Source organism: Aquarana catesbeiana, linkage group LG01, assembly GCF_042186555.1.
Source record: "Aquarana catesbeiana isolate 2022-GZ linkage group LG01, ASM4218655v1, whole genome shotgun sequence".
In the NCBI taxonomy this organism is placed as follows: domain Eukaryota; kingdom Metazoa; phylum Chordata; class Amphibia; order Anura; family Ranidae; genus Aquarana; species Aquarana catesbeiana.
In genome coordinates this window covers 819,043,257-819,068,006 of record NC_133324.1, presented here as the reverse complement: position 1 = coordinate 819,068,006, position 24,750 = coordinate 819,043,257, and the positions used below count along the sequence as shown (strand labels likewise).

The 24,750-nt window shown below is 42.8% G+C and overlaps 1 protein-coding gene and 1 pseudogene across 4 annotated transcripts in view; one reads left to right on the top strand and one right to left on the bottom strand.

Annotated features, from left to right (window-relative positions):
• Positions 1-5,022: 5,022 nt before the first annotated feature.
• Positions 5,023-24,750, bottom strand: part of LOC141114803 (cyclic nucleotide-binding domain-containing protein 2-like) — a 218,222-nt gene continuing 198,494 nt past the window's right edge. For 2 of the 4 annotated variants that reach the window (XM_073608422.1, XM_073608424.1), the window contains 3 exons: positions 16,919-16,981; positions 14,534-14,581; positions 5,023-5,925 (listed from right to left, as the gene is read on the bottom strand). In XM_073608422.1, coding sequence (XP_073464523.1) covers positions 5,707-5,925; positions 14,534-14,581; positions 16,919-16,981 — 330 coding nt within the window. In that variant the 3' untranslated portion in view covers positions 5,023-5,706. The remainder of the gene's footprint in view (positions 5,926-14,533; positions 14,582-16,918; positions 16,982-24,750) is intronic. The other 2 variants (XM_073608423.1, XM_073608425.1) reach the window with 2 other exon arrangements.
• Positions 15,984-16,511, top strand: LOC141124227 (NADH dehydrogenase [ubiquinone] 1 beta subcomplex subunit 8, mitochondrial pseudogene; annotated as a pseudogene).

The window sequence follows — 24,750 nt, the reverse complement described above, 5'->3', positions numbered from 1 at the left end:
TGCACCAGCCCTGCACAGGGATTATACAAATCCTCCTACATAGCCTGTTCTTGTTTATTTACAACCCCTCTCCTCTAAAGCCTTCTAAAACACACAGATCAAATGCCATTTCTCAGCCCTAGCAGGCAGGAGATGGGCATCTGATATCACACATTGTAAATAGAGGAGAACTGGGTGTAATCTGAGACCTGAGTGGAGGTAATGGAGACACCCCACCTCCACAGAGTGTCATAGGGAAACATTCACAGCTCGGGCTGTCAATTGCCTACTGTGTTCTGGGGAAAAGGGGGGGGGGGGCTGGCCCATCTCCTGAAATCCTGTGGTTTTAGGATAATATGTTGGAAGTGACTAATGCAGATAGCTGATGGAAAAGACAGAAATCACACTTTGTGCTTTGGATTGAGACTAGTGCACACTAAAAAGGGATATGCTCTGTTTACTTTTAATCTTAGAAGTTTACAACCACTTTAACTAAGGGTCAGAATAACTTTAACTGCTTTTCATCTGGCTGTATATGTACATTGACCAGATGGAAGCTTTGCCAATGTTTCATAGTTACATATAGTTACATAGTAGGTGATGTTGAAAAAAGACACAAGTCCATCAAGTCCAACCTATGTGTGTGATTATATTGCAGTATTACATTGTATATGCCTGTATGTTGCGGTCCTTCAGGTGCTTATCTAATAGTTTCTCGAAACTATAAATGCCCCCCCGCTGAGACCACCTCGTGTGGAAGGGAATTCCACATCCAATCTGAGTGGACATGCTGGCAGGCTCCTATAGCGTGCACCCATGAGCCTGGTGATCACTGTGTCCGTTGCATATAGGTATATGCCTGGGCACGGGACCAATAAAATTGGTCCTGTATCATGTGATCTCTATGTCCAATCACAGCAATCACATGTGTAAACAAAGTGAAAGTAAATACTGTTTCTCTCTCCTCCTACGGCTGTCAATATCTTGGGTGGAGACGTGGCACATGCCCAGTGACACATCCCTGTTGCACCTGGAGCTTACAAGATTCTTGGGGCCCAGCGTGGTGGGTGGGGCAGTGCCCACTGGTGCCATATTTAACCACTTAAGGACCGCCCCGCCCTACATTTACTGGGGCAGGGCGGCCCTTGAACAAAAAATCACGTACCTGTACGTGATTCCTTCTTCCGGGTCTGGGTCAGGCGTGCCACCAGAGACCCGCTGATTGGAAACAGCGGGAGCCAATCAGCGGGTCCAGTGGACGCAATGTCTGCCTGGAACGCGGCGATCATTTGTAGAGGGGCAGAACAGCTGTCTGCCTATGAAAACAAGGCAGATCGCCATTCTGCTAGTAAGAAAGACAGAGATCTTGTCTTTCTGCTAAGCAGGAAAATGGATCTCTGTCTGTCTTTCTTCAGTTAAGCCATCCTCCACACAGAAAACACTCCCAGGGAACACAGTTAACCCTTTGATTACCCCTGATGTTAACTCGTTCCCTGCCAGTGTCATTTATACAGTGACAGTGTACTGATGTCCCTGATCCCCAAAAAGTGTCACTTAGTGTCAGATTTGTGTGCCGCAATGTCGCAGTCCCGCTAAAAATCGCTGATCGCCACCATTACTAGTATAAACAATACAAAAAAAGTCCATAAATGTATCCCATAATTTATAGACGCTATAACTTTTGCACAAACAAATCAATATACGCTTATTAGGATTTTGTTTACCAAAAACATGTAGCAGAATACATACTGGCCTAAACTGATCAAGAAATTTGATTTTTAAAATCTTTTTATTAGATGTGTTTTATAGCAGAAAGTAAAAAATATTATTTTTTTCAAAATTGTCGACTTTTTTTGTTTATAGCACAAAAAATAAAAACCGCAGAGGTGATCAAATACCGCCAAAAAAAAGCTCTATTTGTGGGAAAAAAAGGACGTAAATTTTATTTGGGTACAGCATCGCACGACCGCGCAGTTGTCAGTTAAAGCAATGCAGGGCAGTATCGCAAAAAATGGCCTGGTCAGGAAGGGGGGTAAAACCTTCCAGAGCTGAAGTGGTTAATTAGCTGGTCACACACAGAAGACTGGGACATCCAAGCCTGACTTGGACAGGAATGACAGTTAAATTTACTAAATACTATTAAAGGAGAAGTAGGGTCAAAGCCAAAGTTTGCACCACAGAGCTTGAGCCATCTTCTCCCCCTGCAGAGCCCAAAGGTCCAGTGAGCGCTAGAGGGGCAGAGGAGAGAGTCGGTGTCTGACAGTCACCAGCTTTCTGCTCACTAAAGACCGAGAACTGAGTGATCAGTGGTCTTTGATCTCACAGTTCTCGGTGTGGAGTCGGTGGGAGACAGATGCAGAATAGATCCGATGCTGCATCCACCTAGGTGCTTATGTATGTTTATTTTCTTAATACCCCACACTTCTCCTTTAATTCTGACTGTTTCTTACTTCACTGCAATAAGAAATAGCCAAGCTAGAACCTGACACCCTTCATCCTCCTCAATAGCCACAAACTTTATAAATCGACTTTGTGTGCCCAAAGTGCCTTTACAAACCCAGATATTACCTTGTAAAAGTTGTGGGGACATTATCACTGTACTGCACACAGCCTATGAAGACAGCAGAGCTGGGGAGGGGCCTAGCAGGTCATCCTGCTGCAAAAAAACAGTATTGGCTGGTTCAGAGAGGAATAGGTTAATTTTATCAGCACTCAGAGATAAAGTTTGTTTGCTCTTGCCACTTACCGTGTGCACGGTCTCCTCTCAGCAGCGGATGCTTGTTACATGCCAATTACCTTTTTATGCTTGTAATTGGATGTCTATATGCACAATAAACAGGCTTGGATGATTTTCGCTTTTCTTTTATTTACTGCGGTGGATTTTGAGAATCTGATTGACTGTACTGGGGGTAAAGCCAGTTGGAGGATCTCTAACAGCTTTGGATTCAAAGTGCTATCTGCCTTTCTTGTAATAAAGAAGACCAGGCAGTGGGGTGAGTGGTTTTCCACATGTCGATGGTGGTTAGAAACACTGGTGGGAAGATGGTTGTTTTGCAATAAGAAGCTATTTAAGTGGACTTATTTCTGTTGATTTTTATCACACTGGGTGCTTATTATTGTTAAAGATATTTTGACCCTTATCATTGTTACATTGTATCTACTCAGAGGCGTAACTAGAACCTCAGGGCCCCGGCACAAGAAACCATGATGGGGCCCCCCTGCCATCCGAGTCCCGGGCTTCCAATTTTGGGGGGTGTCCATGGACATCCTCCCAAAACCGTGCTTTCCACATGACTCCTGGGACATGCATCCAGTGCAATCACAGCAGCCCTTTACTATGTGATCAGCTGATCACACTTGCCGGTTATCCACAGCCCTTTCGTCCCACGCTGTGTCTGTGTTAGGAAAGGACTGCCTTTAACTGTCAAGAATGTCAGTAAACTGTTTACACTGATAATAAGTGCCCCAATCATCAGTGCCATCTATCAGTGCTCATCAATGCCGCCTAACAGCATCCATCAGTGCCACTTATCAGTACTCTTCAATTCTGCCCATCAATACTGCCTGAGTTCTGCCTATCAGTGTTCCTCAGTGCCCTTCAGTACCACCTATCAGTGCCCATCAATGCCACCTATCAGTGCAGCCTATCAGTACACATTAGTGCCTCCTATCAGTGCCTCCTATCAGTGCCCATAAATGCCTCCTATCAGTGCCCATTAGTGCCTTCTATCAGTGTCCATCAGTGCCTTCTATCAGTGTCCATCAGTGCCTTCTATCAGTGACCATTAGTGCCTCCTATCAGTGCTTTCTATCAGTGCCCATCGGTGCCTTTTATCAGTGCCTCCTATCAGTGCCCATTAGTGCCTCCCATCAGTGCTCATTGGTGCCCATAAATTCCTCCTATCAGTGCCCATCAGTGCCTCCTATCAGTGCCCATTAGTGCCTTCTATCAGTGCCCATCAGTGCCTTCTATCAGTGCCCATTAGTGCCTTCTATCAGTGCCCATCAGTGCCTTCTATCAGTGCTCATCAGTGCCTTCTATCAGTGCTCATCAGTGCCTTTTATCAGTGCCCATCAGTGCCTTCTATCAGTGCCCATCAGTGCCTCCTATCAGTGTTCATCAGTGCCTTCTATCAGTGCCTCCTATCAGTGCTGATCAGTGCCTCCTATCAGTGCTCATCAGTGCCTCCTATCAGTGCCCATCAGTGTTCATCAGTGCCTTCTATCAGTGCTCATCAGTGCCTCCTATCAGTGCTCATCAGTGCCTCCTATCAGTGCTCTTCAGTGAATGCTATTAATTTCCATCAGTGCCGTCTGCCTTCTCAGGACAGCATGGCTCTGAGCGGAGATCGGTGTCTGTCATGAAACAGTAGCACTGATAGAAGCACCGGCATTAACGTTCTACTTGCCCATCCGTCCTCTCTGGCACGGGGTGAGAGCGGACACACAGCTGATCTCATGGCTCCCCCTTCTCCCCTCTCCTGTGTGCTCCGCGGGAAATGTGAGCCCCTCAGCTTCACACTTGACTGCCCGCGGAGCACACAGGAGAGGGGAGGGGGGAGCCGGGAGATCAGATGTGTGTCCGCTCTCACCCCGTGCCAGAGAGGATGGATGGGCAAATAGAACGTTAATGCCGGTGCTTCTATCAGTGCTACTGTTTCATGACAGACACCGGTGTCCGCTCAGAGCCGTGAATAGCAACCCTGCTGCCCCCCCACAGTGGCGGAATGCCGGGCCCCGTCGCAAGTGTGACTGTTGCAACTCTGGTAATTCCGTCACTGTATCTACTACATTGTTTCATTTCACAGCAAGTATTGCATAGATTCTTGTTGACACTTGGCACTATTTATTGTGATCACAGCAAAGTATTACACAGCGCTACTTTTCAGCTTGGATATTACTGAATTTTATGTCATTTTTGAAGTCCAGCATCCCTCCATAGATACAGTGGAGGAGTGAGCAAACTCTGAAAGTGTATGATTCACAGGATCACCAAGTAAAAATGAAGAAACAAAAGCCCAGAAAATAAAACTAATTCAGCCAATTTATTTAAAGACTGGTAAGTTGTAACACAATACATTTTTGTTTTTGAATTATTTTTTGTCATATAGCATTGTTTTTTGTGGTTGTAAATTTTTAAAACAATATTCAAATGTCTGGGTAAATGTCTTACTTAAGCTTCAAGTAGGATATTTCAAATTTAAAATCTAAAGGATATGTGTCAGTATAGAAATATGGGCTTTGCAATTGCTGACTATGTAAAGTTGCAGACTCAAATGTTGTAATTCTGATCCTCGCATTACTACTTAGTGAAGGGTATCCAGTTTGTCTTTATCATTTTAAGGTGTATAATGAGCAAAATTTGATTTGCTGGAAAAAAACAGGAATGTCACCACTTTGCTGTTTATGTCATTGCTTTGGATATGATTAGATCTATCACTTCACTACAGCTGATACAAAGCCTTTTAAATAAAGAAATTTAAGTATGTTTTCTTTCTTTCCTTACATTTCTGCACAAGATCAGATCCATAGTGGCTACCAGAAAATGAGACCTTGCAGCAGTAAATTGTAATAGCTTGTTACTCATTACTGTCATGGGAATATAATTGCAAGTATACAAGAATACAAATACCGTAAATAAAAGTTAATGAACTGATACATTTTTTTTTACAGTTCTATATAAGTTTGTTGTTCATACATACAGTATACAAAAGGCAAGTACTGCATTTATCTCCCAGAATTATAATTTTTGAAGCCATGTTGTGGCTTCCCTGTCATCTTCTTCTTGTAGACACTCCAGTTTTGAAGAGTGGTATAGCATTCCCTGATCTTCTTCTCAGAGGGGTAACTGTTCACCAGTTCTTTTGCCACCTGCCAAGACTTGTTGGGGGCTTCTGACAGAAACAGCTTGGCAGGTATAAAAATGCATTCAGATCCTTCACTTATCTGCCAATGAAACATAAAAGAAATTCAGCAAGAAACAAGGACAATAGATGAACTAAAGTAACGATAATGGCCATTGCTTCTACTGCAAATTTTGCTATTATGTCCAATGACTAGAACATAGGACCCAACTATAGAGAATGCAGGGAAAAGAAATCCCTAGCTCAGAGGGCCCAAGCATTATGGTCATCTCTAGAGCAGAGATTTTTTTCTATCATAGCTTCACATTAAGCAAAACTCCCGACTCATTTGCAGTTTTTATGAAAAAAAAAAAAATATTCTGAACTACTTACCTAAAGTCTCTATAAAGTTAGCATCCAAGGCACCTCTTTTCCCTATGGAGACTGGTGGTCCTCAATAGCAGGGGTCTCCAAAATTTCTAAACAAAGAGCCAGTTTACCTACCTTCAGACTTGGCGGGGGGGCAGACTGTAACCAGTGGGGGTAGGAAATGTCCTGGCGTTGATATTAGTGGGAGGAATTTTTCCCCGTTGGTGTCAGTGGAAGGAATTGTGGCCTTTTGATGGTGTCAGTGGGAGGAATAATACTGCATTATTGGTGTCAGTGACAGGAATTATGCTCCATCACTATTGTCATTGGATTGAACAGTGCCCCAAGGGCCAGATAAAGGAAAGCAAAGCGCTGCATCTGGCCCCCGGGTGGCAGTTTTGAGACCCCTGCCAATAGAGACTAGGCTTGTTGCCACCCCATATGTTCTGACAACACAAAACTGCCACTGTATGAGTCATCATACTGTATATGTTACAATCTGACCATACATTCTGTATACAATGAACCTTACATCTACAAAAACTATGTAATATAAGGACCTACCCAATCCATCCAATCACTCTCTATCCAATCAGGCAGGTGTTTGTACTGCATACTTGTTGGTGGATCTAAAGGAGATTGTGCAATCAGACTGTAACGTGTGGTAAGCTTAAAGCCAGCCATACACGGTTCGAATCCAGCCCGATTCAGCAGGAACCAGCCGAGATTTGAACCATTAATAGGCATGCTAATTCTACCAAGTTGATCAATCAAGAACCAGCCTGCCGGATTCACTGTCTTCTCCTGGTGGGGGTGGCTTCCCCATCGACCCCTGCCCCCCTGCTAGGAGAAGGCAAAGGCTGATTCCCCTGTCAGCACTGCCTGTGTTGATGGGGGATAGTGCAAATTTCTTTCCTGCAACCACGGAAATTTGCACTGTGTATGGCCGGCCTAAGACTGCAGGGTGCTTTGAGGACCCATTGATGGACTCCTTTGGAACCATTGTGCAGTGTCCATGTCACCAGGGTGAGTTGGGCACTACAAGAAGTACAGTCCCACACTACAAACCAAAAGAAAGAGGACTTTGGAGGAAGCCTGTCACCTGACTATGGTTTTAGTTACATTCAAAAATAATAATAATAAAGATTATATGGAGAGTGTAGTGGGAAAGTGATTTATTTTTAATTACCCCTTTTAATTACCAGAGTTAAAGTGTTCGTTAACCTAAAAAAAAAAAAAAAAAAAAAAATTCTGTTCCTTTGTTCCTTTAAAGCATGTTATACAGCACAGTGCTTGGGCTGTGTCATTTGGCTCCCTGCATTACCTGAAATATCTGGCTGATTCTGCCTGGTTCTGCCCTCCCCTTTGTAAACTGACCACAGTATATCATGGCTGATGAGCCCTGACACCGAGGTCAGTTTACGTGCCTCTGTCATCCGCAGTCTGCTCTGTCCTCCTCTGTGCTCTCCTATGTTCTCTCCCCCCTCCCCTCCCTGCCTGTCAGCTCTTTGTCCATGCCCGCCCCCTCCCCACCTGCTGCTGAAATTATTGTTCAGTTTTTAAACTATCCTCTCTGTTTATTAATGTAATCTGCCCTATGTCTGTGCCTTATAAAAAAAATGCAGCTATATACCTGTTTTCAGAGCGCCGATCTGCACTCACATGACCCACCGCCTCTCTCCTCCTCCCCTCCTGACTGATGTAAGCAGGGGATCCTCGGCCCCGCCCGCTGCAGCTGTCAGGCCAAGAGATGGTGGGTCACGTGAGCACCTATCGGTTCTCTGAAAACAGGTATATAGCTGCATTTTTTTATAGTATGGTGTAAATTTTGCTTAGTGGGTTAACAACCACTTTATTCTCTAGCAGCCTCATTCTAAACATGACATAAAAAAAAAATAATATAAATTAGTTGGCTTCCTAAACCATAGACTGGTCATCTATGTCTGCCCTGCTATAAGACAACTGGGTGCCCTCTTGGGTGTTTTCCCAGGAGAGCGCAGGAAGTAAAGCTCCTGATCGCATGTCAGAGAAGAGCTCTTTTTTGATTTTGATCCAGACCCACTCAGCTATATTAATATTATTTATTGATTTATTTATTTTACACAATGGGGTTAATTTAGTAAAGGCAAGCTTTGTAAGAGAATTTTGTCTTAACTTTGTGAATGAGGTGAAGCTCTGCTGAGTTCCATCAATCAATCATGTGCATGTAAAAATACAGTTTTTTTAATTTTCCTTGGCTTGTTATTGGCTATTCTTTTCAAGGTGAATTTTCAGTAAGCTAAGGAAAAAATCTCTTGCTAAGTGAACAATCTATTTGCCTTTAGCAAATCAACCCTTAAGATTTATTGTTTTTTTCTAAAGCAAAATGGAGTAATGTTAAGGTCAGCAGAGTTCTGTAACTTTTTGTTAATTTTGCGCAAGACTTAAAGTTTGCCCTCACATTCTCAATGTAACTCTTAATTACACTAAATGTTTATTTCATGCTGTCTGGTTTTCTAATTTTCTAATTGGATGGACACAAGTCCATCCAGTTCAACCTGAGTGAGTGTGGCTGTGTGTTTACAATTATCTCTATTTATTTAAGGTACCCATATAGCCCTGTCAATTTACGCAGCGCTCCACACCTACATCGCACACTCACATTGGTCCCTACCCTCAAGGAGCCCACAATCCAAGGTCCACAACTCAAATTCATGTACTAGGGCCAATTTTGGACAGAAGCCAATTAACCTACCAGCATGTCTTTGGAGTGTGGGAGGAAACTGGAGTACCCGGAGGAAACCCACGCAGGCACAGGGAGAGCATGCAAACTCCAGGCAGGTAGTGTCATGGTTGGGGTTTGAACCAGCGACCCTTTTTACTGCTAGGTGAGAGTTCCACCCACTACACCACTGTGCTGCCCTCATTAAAACATAGGTCTTTACCACACAGTTATTCTTCTATCAACTGAAATCAGGAAGTTCTTCTTAGATAACCTTTAGATGTAAGAGCTGAAATGGCAGGCAGGGCGTACGGGAGAATTGGTCGTTCACTGCGGCGCTAATTGTTACTAGAAATAAGCCCCAAAGGGCCTCGTTATTATAAATATGACAAATAAAATATGTAGACTTATGCCCCGTACACACGGTCGGACATTGATCGGACATTCCGACAACAAAATCCTAGGATTTTTTTCCGATGGATGTTGGCTCAAACTTGTCTTGCATACACACGGTCAAACAAAGTTGTCGGAAAATCTGATCATTCTGAACGTCTGGACTATAAACGGGGCAGTAGCCAATAGCTTTCATCTCTTTATTTATTCTGAGCATTCGTGGCACTTTGTGCTTCGGATTTGTGTACACATGATTGGAAATTCCGACAACAGATTTTGTTGTCGGAAAATTTTATAGCCTGCTCTCAAATTTTGTGTGTCGGAAAATCTGATGGAAAATGTGTGATGGAGCCTACACACAGTCGGAATTTCCGACAACAAGGTCCTATCACACATTTTCCGTCGGAAAATCTGACCGTGTGTACGGGGCATTAGTCTGAATGCATTGTAGCTTTCCGGTCATAGATATAATATTAAACAAGCTTGTTAAAAAGTCTTATTGCTGAATCACCTCAGTTTGATTTGTAGAGAAAAGTTCAGCAGAGTTTAGTACATTTTATTTATGTAATTACTGGATATCCAAAGTGAATAAAATCCTCAAGAGCAAGATGTATTCTCAGCAATATGTAAAGCTATCATTATATAATCATCATAAAGGAGTAATGTTACCTTTGTTCACTGAACCTGTTTCTAATTCACGCCATCTCGGTGGAACTTAAGACCACTATGCCTCCTTTACATAATTTTTGATAATGCAGTTTTATGAGCCATTTGTAAGTGATTTCCAAAATTAGATCAGTATCCGTATATTCTTATATTAGACCCATTCTGACAAATGTACTTTGTAAAATAATGAATCATAAAGGAAATACGGTATACTTATCCTACAAAAAAATGCTCTCATACAAAGGGGATCAGAGTTCAAGAGATGCTAATTGGCTGGATGACAGTTCTCATAGTCTTTAAGCTGAGCTCATGTGACCAAAGCTTAGGTTTGTGGTTACATGAGGGTCTGCAATGAAAACCCATGGCAGCACATTTTGAGGGAAAGATAATTGTTACAGACTTATTTATTTTAATTTATGGGGGGGGGGGGGATTTAGTTGCATAGTTACATAGTCATAGTCAGATTGAAGAAAGTAGAAAATCTACTTAGAAAGTTCAACAAATGTAGAGAAAAAATTAAAAGAATCCGCTAAACTCACAGTTGATACAGAGCAAGGCAAAACATCCTTCTAAAGCAGGGATATGCAATTAGCGGACCTCCAGCTGTTGCAGGACTACAAGTCCCATGAGGCATAGCAAGACTCTGACAGCCACAAGCATGACACCCAGAGGAAGAGGCTTGATGGGACTTGTAGTTTTGCAACAGCTGGAGGTCCGCTAACTGCATATCCCTGTTCTAAAGCATAGGTATAAAACATGGTCCAGGAAAACAAAATCCTTCCTGCTATACTTAGACAATCAGATTTAATTTTATTCAGTAAAGGTTACAGCAAATTAACTGAAAATATTTAAAATTGAATGCAAACCCCAAAACAAAAACATAATTTACTGCAGCGTTGCATTTCTAACATGTGTTGGCTACTTTTGTTTCCCTTTGCTAAGTTTCTTTTCTGTTAAAGTTCTTTCACACGAATGTTATTGGTTTTGCAAGAAGATTACAATAGAACAAAGTCAGACAGAAAAAATAACACACACACAGTGAACATGCATACAATGAGCAGATGTACATGCCATGGTCACTTATACAATATCAGTACAGAATCACTAAGGAAGACATTCATAGGTATTAAATAATCCCAATATATGACTCTGAAAACCCATTGCCTACAAAAGGTAGGACTAAAGTATTGGTGCAATATGAATAGCCAAGGTAATTAAATAAATACATGAAGGATGCTAGGGAAACCAGCATTTGCATCTATGAATTTTGCTTCAAGAAAACAGCGAGAGAGAAAAAGTAAAAAAAAAAAACAGCCTTGATTAATACCATTATAAAAATGAAAGTATATACTGTAGGCCAGTTGAGTGCATGTACGCTATCCAAGGAGACCTAATGTCTGGGAATTTAGCATGTTAGACCTAAAAGAGAAGGCATTTTATTTTACCACAGGAGTTAACGCTCTCTGCAAAACCTCCTGACAGTTTAAGGCAGACAGTCGCCAAGATTGCCTGTTTGGTAGCTGTAAAAGAGTTGTGACAAGTTTCTGTTCATATTTGCAGTACTGATTCCCTTGAGACTTTATGTAGGTTCCAAAGTAATACAGTTTTAATTAAGTGGTATACCTATATCTAGAGCTGCTGGACCTTAGGGCAGGGCCACCAAAAAATTATACCTTTTTCCCTTTATTTTCACCCAGTGATCCTGCATGACTACTTCTTCTAGGGTGACAACTTTCACTCGCCATACTGTATCTATGGAGGAGCAGTGTTATCACTCTAATTGCTCTTCTGATTTGAAATACAAACATTTCCCCTTCCCATCACCCCCATCATAAAAAGTGGGGAGGGTTTGGTAGTTTACAGAAGACAGCTTGGAAAGCTGATAATGTTTGAGAGTCAGCTCAATACACAGGAAGTGACAAGGACACTGGGTTTTTGGCAGGATCAATGGCCTATATTGTTTACTTACAGAAAATGTATTTAGAGTAAAAAAGACCAGATGCAGACACCCCATCTAAGGACTGGTAAGCTGCCATATGATGAATAGTGGAATATAATAGTGCAATACAGTTTTCTGTTATTCAATGCAAATCAAGATATTTTAAATTCAAAGTACATAAAAAGTATACTTGTATATAAATGTAAAAAAAAACATTATCCAAAACAATAACATATTCTACACAAATATCCTAGCACATTTTCCAAATGTTCTTGGGTTTTATTAAATCTTTAAAGTCAAAGAAAATACCTTGAGTAATACCGTTAATATTCTTTTCTGCCCTTCGAGGTGGCTATAACATGCAAGCAATTGGACGTTTGATTAATATTATTACACATGGGCATTTTGCAACTTGGAGACTTTCTCTGACCTGGACCCAATTATTCATGGGAGACACATTAAATGCTATGCATGTTATCGCTTCATAGTCTGTCTTGCAAATATCTTAATGGGCTCTGGTAGACTATAAAAGAACTAAACTACTAAAACCCCTACCCGGATGTAATAGAGAGGAAAGAGAGGAAGACATGTTTTAAAGAAGAGCTCCAGTCTAGAAAAAATAAAAAATAAAAGTCAGCAACTACAAATACTGTATAGATAAAAGGGGATTTTGCGAGCCACAATGGTATATTGCCTCAAATGTGGAAATCACCTAGCTGCCTGGGCAGAACACGTTTCATATGCCGTGCAATACAATGTATACAAAAGATACGCTGCGCTTAGGTGAAAATATCAATCTGGAGATTATTAATGCATATGAGGTATGCTGAAAATACTGCGTAAGCGACTTATCCAGCCACAGCAAGGCACAAAGGATATATATAAAAAAACAAGTGATTTTAAGGTGCAATGTGTAAATAATATACTAGATGTATACCATCAGAATGAGAGTAGCGATGACTAAACTACTAACTGTATATATAATGAATGAAAAATTATTTATATAATCTGAAATTTACCGTGTAAAAAATATATAAATATATCGCAGTGATAAGTGCAAAAATACAACAAAGTGCCATGTGCCACACAATGAGTGTGAATATCAAATCCAAGATGTGATACCTCCCGGGGACAGCCGCTCACCTCAGAGCGTGCGACTCAGCTGTGAGACTGAGTCTGAACACGCTTATGAGCCATCCCACGGCTCAGTGATGGATACACAGTTTTCAGCAGCAACTCCACAGTTAGGAATAAAGGAAAAGAAAAACTGGATAGTGTGATATCGTTTATAAATGTTTATTATGATAAAAGCTCCCCACATTAGGGTACTCACATTTGAAAGGTGCGTGAGTGCACCAATCTGATAACAGTCTCCAAAGTTTGCCTCAAAGTTTGCCTGTCAGGAGGGATAAGCTGTGCATCGCATCTCAGTGGAGTGAAAGGCTCCGTGCTCCATCCTGGCCCCTCCCCTAAGATAAGCTGCTTATATGGTATTTTCAGTATACCTCATATGCATTAATAATCTCCAGATTGATATTTTCACCTTAGCGCAGCGTATCTTTTGTATACAAGCTACAAATACTGTAGCTGTTGATTTTTAATATAAAGACACATACCTGTCCAGGGATCCTGCGATGTCAGGACCCCGAGCCCATTCGTCAATCAGCTTTGGGTGCAGATGCCGGCGTAAGTAAGGCTTCACTGCCAGTTTCCTACTGTGCATGCCTAAGTTACGCTGCGCTTTCTGAGTGGTTCCGCAATCTTCTGGGTGTGCTTCAGAAGGCAGCCCGGGGAAGGAGGAGGGGCCAGAAATGCATGTAAATTGGCGATCTTACCCGGAAGTGGGAGTGGGTACCTGGTTTTGACAGTTACCCGCTCCCACTTCCGGGTAACATCGCCAATTTACATGCATTTCTGGCCCCTCCTCCCCCCAAAAAAGTGGCAAATGTGACAGTGGAGGGGGAAGGGTGCGAACAAGTGGAGCTTCCTCTTTTTGGTGGAGCTCCGCTTAAAGTCCAGCCTGTGTGGCAACGCTGGTTTCCTCCACTGATACAGTGGAGTAAGCGCAGCCACCAATTGGAGAGGAAGTTGTTATTCAAAGGATCACCAGGTGAAGATAAAAGAAAAAAAATGAATGCAGCCACTACAGCTAAGGATTTTTAAGGTGCAATATATTGACATTGTGTGATGGGTAAGAAGCATTTATGTTATCACTTTTCCTTCCTCTATAAAAGTATAGCAAAGTTGAGAACTGTCATTATAAATGGTTTATACTGCGCTCTATTCTCAGTAGCACAATAGGGGCATCAATGACAATGCAAACTCTTCCCCCCTCTAAGGTACTGTTTATAATTGTAATGAATATTTTAAATAAGACACTTCAAGATATCATAGGCTAAATTTCAATAACAGGGAACCATCCCTCTGCTGGGATTCATAGAACATTTTCTTGTTGAACTGGAACTAATTCAGAAACTGTGACAGCGTATCAGTTAGCTTATATGAGGTGACTGTATACTTACTGATGATGGCAAAAAACATTTGGCCAAATGTTGCCTTTGTGTTTGGCATCTATAGACACAGGTCACATGTGATTTATAAAAAAAATCTGTTCCTGCAAGGAGGGGAATTTTTTTTACTTACCAGGCTAAAGTTTAGGTTTGAGGTCTTGTTTACTGTTTCTGTTAGTCCCTATGACATGGAAGACAAGAATATTGTATTTATTAATTAACTGTATATGTGATCAACACACATGGCATAAAATTAACTTTACATTTGTCCTCAATATTATAGTTTGGAAAATACCACAAAGAGTTACTTTGGATAATGTTTATGTGCATTGGCATACAAACAGTTACCAAACTCCAGCCAAAACTTATTTTTTAAAACTAGACAGAACCTGTGCCTTTTTTTTAAACTCTATCACCCCTGGAGGGACTACCCAAAACACACTTTAGCTTTGTTATATTGTTATTTGTTTCTTGTGCCTCTTTCAGTGATGGCCGGGCCCCTCATTTCTTGTCCTGGTGTCACAGGACAGGCAGTGAGGTAAAATCTCCCAAACAAGGTGACAGTGAGCAGGTAAAACAAGACAGTAGCACCGACTCTTCCCAAATGTATCCAAATCAAAGAAAAGTTTCAGCTCAAGCTGGGGTTTAAACATTTTGAAAGATAAAAAAATGCTCTAAATGTTTTTTAAGAAAGAAGCCAGACTGCCAATTAATTCCTGAATCCTGAGTAACAAGGACAAGCTAAAATTATAATGAGGAGCTAATCTTTGTACAATGTAAATGATAAAAGCATATACTGTAGCAAATTGATAAAATATATTTTCATTTTTTAATGTTGCCTGTATTTTTTCATCAGATATATTTCCGAAGTAAACATTACATCTGTGCTTGTAAATATAATGAGATGTGGGGAACAGTTTGATATTGCAAATTTGGAGATTACTTTTCCATAGTACAATCAGCTACAGAGGTCAGTAAGGGCTTGTGTAAAGCTCTTTTACTGCTTGTTAGGAATATGTAAATACCTAAATGATTATAGTTCAAGCATAGGTACACACTTTGGGCAATACAGCTGTTTGGTCGGCCCTTCCCTTCTTGGGAAGAGAGTTTATCAGCCCATATTATTGTCACTAAAGTGTGGGCACACACCTATGAAGCCAATAACAGGTAAATAAACATAAATCAGAAAAATCATGAATTTGCTATGAAATGTTAATAAGACTGATGTTGTACATAATTTGATGAAAAATCCTCTTCATCCAACCCTTTCAGGATGCCTGCAACCCAGCTCTGCACTCTGTGGTTTCATTTACCGACCCCCTATTTAACTTTAGCACACTGTAGCAAAGGCAGAAGGTACAGGGAGCACAGTAAGGAACCAGGCTTTTGGCACTCCTGGAAATGTCAGTGAAGACTCTGCAGGAAACTTATCTCTTACATAAGACTTTAGAGTTCAGTGGCATTGGTGAGGTAAGCATTTATACTTTTCCCTGCGGGCTGGGCTTTTAAAAAGGAAAAAAATTAAAACAGAAACGGAGTTGCTTTTGGCCTTTAAATTATATTAAAAATAGGGACTAGTAATCATGGCGGTGTTCAGGGCCGGGTAATTGGCTGCTATGGAACGCAGCGCATGCCAGGTACCCATAGCTTGGCAGAGGGTTGGAGCTGGCTGGTTGGTGCCCTATGCCAGTGTGAGAGCAGCTAAGAAGTATAATTTGCCATTGGAGGACTATAAACCATACCCAGATGATGGAAGGGGTTATGGAGATTATCCAATGCATCCTGAAAAGTCACAGGAAGAAAGAGATCCATGGTACATGTGGAACCATCCTGATTTTAGGAGAAATTGGAAAGGGACTCTGCACTAGGACTTTGATAAGTACCTCCAGCATCGAGTTGATTCTTCACCAGCCCCTGTACACTTTGATTGGATGCTTAAAGTGTTCCTTGGGTTCTTTGCCTTTATGGTACTTAAGTTCTACCTTGGAGAAAAGTCTCCATCCTATGCTCTAGTTGCTCCCAAACAATATCCGTACAACAACCTGTACTTGGAGCATGGTAAGGATCCTTCTAAAGCACCTTCTGAAGTAAAAAATGATGGATTCAAATAGATTGGCAGAATCTAATTCCTGCAGTATGGCATAATACAATAAAGTGACACTCTAACAAGTAAAATAAATAGAATATATATATATATATATATATATATATATATATATATATATATATATATATATATATATGTTATTTTTTTTGTTTTGTTTTTGTATGCAGAGGTTGAGTTTTCCCTTAATTCTCCAGCATGAGTATTTGTATTTGCTTTAAAATAACACAAAAAATATTAAAACCTATGAAACATATTTCCAACTAAGCAGAAAAGATGTAAAGTATATAATATGTAAAGGCATTGCATTATGTAGACTTTATACAAATTAGTACACAAATTATGCAGAGAAACAATCTTTTATACATTGGCATATTATGAAGGTATCAACATTCATTAAGCAATATAACTCACAAAAATGCCTCCCTGTTCCAGAGTCCCAACAGTGATAAAGCGAGCTGATGTTGTAGTACACATCTAGAACACCACAATAAACAAATTCAATTACACGACATGATAACACAGTTAAACATATGAAACTTGAAGCGGGTCCAATTTTTTATGTAAGTGCATCCATACTAAGTAATGTGTAAAAATAACACTGACAATAACTGACAATGTGTTCATTTGGTTTTGTCTCCAACCAAATGGGCAGTACCATCTTTTTCCAGGATGAACATGTACTTCCTGGACTAAGATGCTGGCTCAGAGATAACACAAACATGTAAATCCTGGTGTCTGTGCAATCCTTGGCTGTGTTTATAAATGTATGACACAGATCAGCCACTGCTTCTGCCTCAAACCTTGTGATTCACTACAAAGTTACAATCTACTCTGATCACTGGGGGAAAGGAGCCTGAGGAAGTGCTTAGGGATTAACCTAGATGTAATGCTGTACTGCTTGACCAACAAGCAGGTAAATCAAGCAATTTTTAACTTTTACTTAACAAGATTGATCAGATACAATGTACACATTAGTGTAGAGATTAGGATATAAAAACATACTTTTTAACGTACAGTATATTCATTTGACATTCATCTGCTCAATTTAGTGTGCAAGACACAGATTGAGATTCAGAGTATATTTTAATCATGTTTACCTTTAGAATAAAATTGTGTTATTAGTGTAGCACCCTCTACCAATAGGTAGGTGCTAGTAATGTTTTTTTTTTACTAGGTATTATCAGCACAGGCAAATTAAGGCAGGCCTATGCTGCAAGCTAGGCCTGTCTGTTTTGATCTGGGCACTGGGAATGGTCAGAGTAGCAGTGGGTGTGGCCACCTGTGCTCTAGTTCTGAGGCGTCTCCCCTGCTTCCAGGAAGAATGTTCTGGAAGAAGGGCAGGGCCTAGAACTAGAGTGGCAGGCAGCTCATGTGGGAGCCCTTAACCAAAGCCCAATTGGTATTGGCAGGTGGCTGGCCTCCTATATAAGCTGAGGTAACATGCCACTGGGGGGAGAAGTTGGCTGAGTGAAGTCAGCAATGGAATACTAGGCAGCAGCAGGAGGGCACCCCCATCGGGGGGTGGTGCATCGATCGGAGGAGGAGACCCAGGGAGAATCTGTGATGGGAACTTTGCCTCTACACGGTCATTGGCATTATCTTTATCACCACATGGTCGATGATAAAGAACTCCTGGACCAGAAGGGGCAGGTGAAGCTGTCGGAACGTATGGTCCGGTCAAGTTCCTCATCAAGGACTCAGGGCGGGGAAAGGTCGGTGAGTGTTACCACAGTGGAGGGCTGGATGTGCCAGGAAGTCTGTGAGGGAACTTTGCTTCTACACGGTCATTAGCAAAGACTCCTTCATCATTTACACGGCGAATGATGGGGAGTCCTGGATCAGAGGAATAGACTGTGGGGATCTGTGTCAAATCGATGTGGCCTGAGGGCACAGGATTTGCAAGTTTGGGATGGCTGGGAACAGTAATCCACCATCCAAGATAATGCTTTTAAACTACTGGGCCTCCGGGGAGAGGTACTGCAGGTGTAGTGTAACAGTCACAGCCAAATAATCAGACCAGTGGTGATGTGCAATTTCTACTTTACTTAACAGTGAACTTCAACATAAATTGTACCAGAAATCGTGCGAAACTGGGTTTACAGTACAGAACATTAATATGAACCATAAAGGAAGAGGATATAACTATTACACTGCCGTTCAACTAATGTCCACAAGGTGGCAGCAGCGTGTTCTGAGTCCAATCTAGATAGAAATGAAAACTTAAGAATCTCACGTGTCCCAAAATAGTATTCGTTCGTTCCACAGACTGTGAGCTGAGTGGACCTCCTGCTGACACAAACTTCACGCTGGCACTGCTTTCTACTTGCTTTGGTCAGGGGGTTCTGGTGGCTGGAGATAGGGCCAACTCACTTCATGGACAGCTTCCACCAATGGACTGTAACAGAGTCCTCTCCAGTGACTGGCGCTTGGAAAGATACTGCGCGCTCTTATGCTCACTGCTGGTGGCCCGCACACCAGACTTAACAGGGGAGGACCCAGCACCTGGGAACAGCTCACTTGCCCAGTCACTGCTGTCCCATCAGGCAGGATCTCTCTGAGCACAGGAAGCTGGGTGGAGCTGACTTTTATATCCCCTGGGCGTGTCCAGGAGCTCAGAGGATTGTGGGGAGTTAAGTTAAAGGGACCTGCACCAGAATCTGGACAAAAGGGCATCCCACTACACAGGCCTCAGGCCCAGTGGCAGCAAGCAACCAGAACCTGCTAAGGGACTTATTCAGAGTGGGTCCTTGTAGCCTTAATAGAAGATGTGACATTGCTTCAGTTCAGAATAAGTTTGTGCAGGAGGGGAACATGAGGAGAAGCTTTGTGCAGGAGGAAAGAAGTTTCTGGGAACATCATTTCCATAGTTGCCAACATTGCAAAAAAAATATGTGGGACACTTTTTTGGCTGTAGGCGGAGCCGTACAATAATTAGGGGGCGGGGCATTCATTTGTCGGCGTGAAGTAGCAAAAAGGTAAAGGGGAAATGGGTGTGGCTTCTGATAAATTATGGGCGTGGCTTAAATGGGCGTGGCTCAAAGGGTGTGTGGTTAGAGTCTGATATGAATAAGGGATGGAGAGGGAAAAGGGGGAGAGAGGAATGAAGGGACAACAGCCCCAGATCCTACACAGCAATGGAAATATGTGTATTCCAGAAAGTTTAACAACTAGCAGATAAAGATACTCCCAACACCTGGTGTTAGCACTTCAATCATCCCGACACCATGGTTGTTATGGTGTCAGGATGATTGTAGTGCAATATTTCTATTATTACATTGTAATATAAAATGAAATCATTCAACTCACCATAATGCCAAATCAGTGGAATCCCTGAGCGTGTCACTTGCCACGTCACCTGCCACCAGCTGTCCATCCTTGCATCAGATGCCCCCAGCAGAGCCCCCCCTTACATCAGATGTCCCCAGCGGAGCCCCCCCCTTACATCAGATGTCCCCAGCGGAGCCCCCTCCCCTTACATCAGATGTCCCCAGCGGAGCCCCCCCCCTTACATCAGATCCCCCCAGCGGAGCCCCCCCCTTACATCAGATGTCCCCAGCGGAGCCCCCCCTTACATCAGATGTCCCCAGCGAAGCCCCCCTTACATCAGGTGTCCCCAGCGGAGCCCCCCCTTACATAAGGTTTCCTAGTAGGTCTCCGCGTGGTTATAGAACCTCCGCCCCTTTCCATAACAGGTCGGAGCGAAGCGGGGCGGGGGGGTAGGCGGGGCGGGGCCAACACTGAAATTATGCATGTAACATCTGTTCAAATAACAGTCCATATGCAATAAATAGTTACAAAGTGCTCAGCGCCTAAGTACATTTCCACTTCAATGTGCTCCTTGTGTTGAAAGGGAGTCCTCTTGCTAGATAAAGTGGATCTCGAATTACAGAGATCAAATCCTACAACAAATAGAATGCCTAAATTCAATCTTATTTGTTTGTAAGAGTTTTATATGGCACACTGTTGTAAAGAAACATAAACTTCCTTCTTTCTACTGTAGGCTGACAAATACACAAAAATGTAAAAAAAAAAAAAAAAAAAGAAAAAAAAAAAGCAACATTTTTTTTACTTATTTTTTAATTAATTTGCTATTATTTTTAATACTGCAACTGCCACCACAAGTTGAACGCTGCCACCACATATGAACGCTGCCACCACATATGAACGCTGCCACCACATATAAACACTGCCACCACATATGAACGCTACCACCACATATGAACGCTACCACCACATAGGAAGGCTGCCACCACATATGAACGCTGCCACCACATATGAACGCTACCACCACATATGAACGCTGCCATCACATGTGAACGCTGCCATCACATATGAACGCTGCCATCACATATGAACGCTGCCACCACATATGAACGCTGCCACCACATATGAACGCTACCACCACATATGAACGCTGCCACCACATATGAACGGTGCCATCACATATGAAGGCTGCCACCACATATGAACGCTGCCACCACATATGAACGCTACCACCACAAAAGAACGCTGCCATCACATATGAACGCTGCCACCACATATGAAAGCTGCCATCACAAATGAACGCTGCCATCACATATGAACGGTGCCATCACATATGAACGCTACCACCACATATGAACGCTGCCATCGCATATGAACGCTGCCATCACATATGAACGCTGCCACCACATATGAACGCTGCCATCACATATGAACGCTGCCATCACATATGAACGCTGCCACCACATATGAACGCTACCACCACATATGAACGCTGCCACCACATATGAACGGTGCCATCACATATGAAGGCTGCCACCACATATGAACGCTGCCACCACATATGAACGCTGCCACCACATATGAACGCTGCCACCACATATGAACGCTACCACCACATATGAACGCTACCACCACATATGAACGCTGCCATCACATATGAACGCTGCCACCACATATGAATGCTGCCATCACAAATGAACGCTGCCATCACAAATGAACGCTGCCATCACATATGAACGCTGCCACCACATATGAACGCTGCCACCACATATGAACGCTACCACCACATATGAACGCTGCCACCACATATGAACGGTGCCATCACATATGAAGGCTGTCACCACATATGAACTCTGCCATCACATATGAAGGCTGCCACCACATATGAACGCTGCCATCACATATGAACGCTGCCACCACATATGAACGCTACCACCACATATGAACGCTGCCACCACATATGAACGGTGCCATCACATATGAAGGCTGCCACCACATATGAACGCTGCCACCACATATGAACGCTGCCACCACATATGAACGCTGCCACCACATATGAACGCTACCACCACATATGAATGCTACCACCACATATGAACGCTACCACCACATATGAACGCTGCCATCACATATGAACGCTGCCACCACATATGAACGCTGCCATCACAAATGAACGTTGCCATCACATATGAACGCTGCCACCACATATGAACGCTACCACCACATATGAACGCTGCCACCACATATGAACGGTGCCATCACATATGAAGGCTGCCACCACATATGAACGCTGCCATCACATATGAAGGCTGCCACCACATATGAAGGCTGCCACCACATATGAACGCTGCCACCACATATGAACGCTGCCACCACATATGAACGCTACCACCACATATGAACGCTACCACCACATATGAACGCTGCCATCACATATGAACGCTGCCATCACATATGAACGCTGCCACCACATATGAACGCTGCCATCACATATGAACGCTGCCACCACATAGGAACGCTACCACCACATATGAACGGTGCCACCACATATGAACGGTGCCACCACATATTAACGGTGCCATCACATATGAACGCTGCCACCACATATGAACGCTGCCACCACATATGAACGCTGCCACCACATATGAACGCTGCCATCACATATGAACGCTGCCACCACATATGAACGCTGCCATCACATATGAACGCTGCCACCACATATGAACGCTGCCATCACATATGAACGCTGCCATCACATATGAATGCTGCCACCACATATGAACGCTGCCACCACATATGAACGCTGCCACCACATATGAACGCTGCCATCACATATGAACGCTGCCACCACATATGAACGCTGCCATCACATATGAACGCTGCCATCACATATGAACGCTGCCACCACATATGAACGCTACCAACACATATGAACGCTGCTACCACATATGAACGGTGCCATCACATATGAAGGCTGCCACCACATATGAACGCTGCCATCACATATGAAGGCTGCCACCACATATGAACGCTGCCATCACATATGAACGCTGCCACCACATATGAACGCTGCCATCACATATGAACGCTGCCATCACATATGAACGCTGCCACCACATATGAAAGCTGCCACCACATATGAACGCTGCCACCACATATGAACGCTACCACCACATATGAACGGTGCCACCACATATGAACGGTGCCATCACATATGAACGCTGCCATCACATATGAACGCTGCCACCACATATGAACGCTGCCATCACATATGAACGCTGCCATCACATATGAACACTGCCATCACAAGTTGGATGTGTTCATATATAGGTTAAAGACTTTTATTTGACCAAGGACCCCCTATCGCTCCAGCCCACCACCGTCCACCCCCGAGCTGACTTACCGCTCAGCTGACAGATTGCCAGTGTCCATGTGATCAGTGCAGGGAGCTCCCCTCCATCCGTGTTTGAATCTATTTGGCGGCATCCTCCCTCCTCGGCGTCCTCCCTCCTCCCCCCTCCCTGTCCCGGCTCCGTGCGCCTCCGCTCTGAACACAAGAGGAAATAATAATGATGGCAGCGGACATCTTTTTGTAGCCCGCCGCCCGTTTTTCCTAAAACATTCCCGATTTTCCTGGGACAAACGCAAAATCCCGGGTAATTAATCGGGACAAGCTCCGATCGGGACGAGGGTCCCAAAATCGGGATTGTCCCGGGAAAATCAGGACTGTTGGCAAGTATGCATTTCTACACGGTCAGAAGTGGTGTCCTCATTCTCTACACGGTATTAAATAAAGAATCCTTGAAAGCAAATAGTCTGTGGGAGTAGAGCAGAGGAGGAGCAACAGTCTGCATGGAGATGCAGGAGGAGAAACATAATATTTACAGATGCACATCATACCTTCTGGCTCTAAATATGTGCTATTGTGTATATTCTTTAAAATACGATGGCAATTAATCGATCCTATGGGCATCCCATATACCCTTTTCCCATCCAAGTTGTACCCCCCAATAAAACAACAAAAACAAAACCAGCAAAAGACTGTTCATTGTCTCTGCAAGTGATGTAGGAAGTCTGGCAGTGGGGTGAATTGGTGGATTGTTTGTTACTAGTGGCAACTACATTTCTACATTAGTCATATGACAAACTTTTTAATCACTACTAGAATTACATAAAAAGCAGTTATTACTTTGCATTTAGCAAGTGAAGAGAAGAGAATTATGTCTGGCACCCTTTTCAGATTTATGAACATTACCTAGATACCACAGACACTTTCAGCAATGTTTCATAGAAGTATTATTAAGGCAGAAATAGTCACTTTTTAATAATCAAAGGTGAGTGGGGTGTTTTACTAAGTATTGCTCATTTGTACAGAAATCGATTAGCTCATCAACTTCTGTACAACCAGCCTGTTGGCCTTTCCCCGCTTGATCAAAACCATGGACTATAGCCGGCAGCACTGATCAATGTATTCGCATGGCGGTGAGACTTCCCACTCTCAGACTACAATACCTCAGCAGGGAGGATTCCCCCATCCACATACCCAAGGTGAATGAGGGAATCCTTCATGCTGAATTATTGTTTCCTGAGTGTGTGACTGGAGGAATCAAGTCTTTTTTTTTCAACCCACTGCTTGAATGAAAAAAAATTACTCATCTATGGCGTACTTAACTGGTCATTACTTGCAGTAGCTCACTGTTACTGAAGCAGAGGGGAAAAGCAAGAGATATGCATTTGGCATTGCTTTTGAGGAGCACCAGGTTGTGATGACATCTCCCATAGCGTCTTTAAATGTCTCAACCCCTCAAATATCAGTAAATGAGCCCCTGCATGCCCCTAATATGGGAAAAGTCCCTGGAAAGGTCTTTTGTTTAGATGTGGAATGTATTAAGATGACTAATGTGTTACTGGAGATACTTAAAGTTGTATAAACACATTCGCTGTACACCTGAGTCTCTCCACTGAAGTCGGACAAGCTG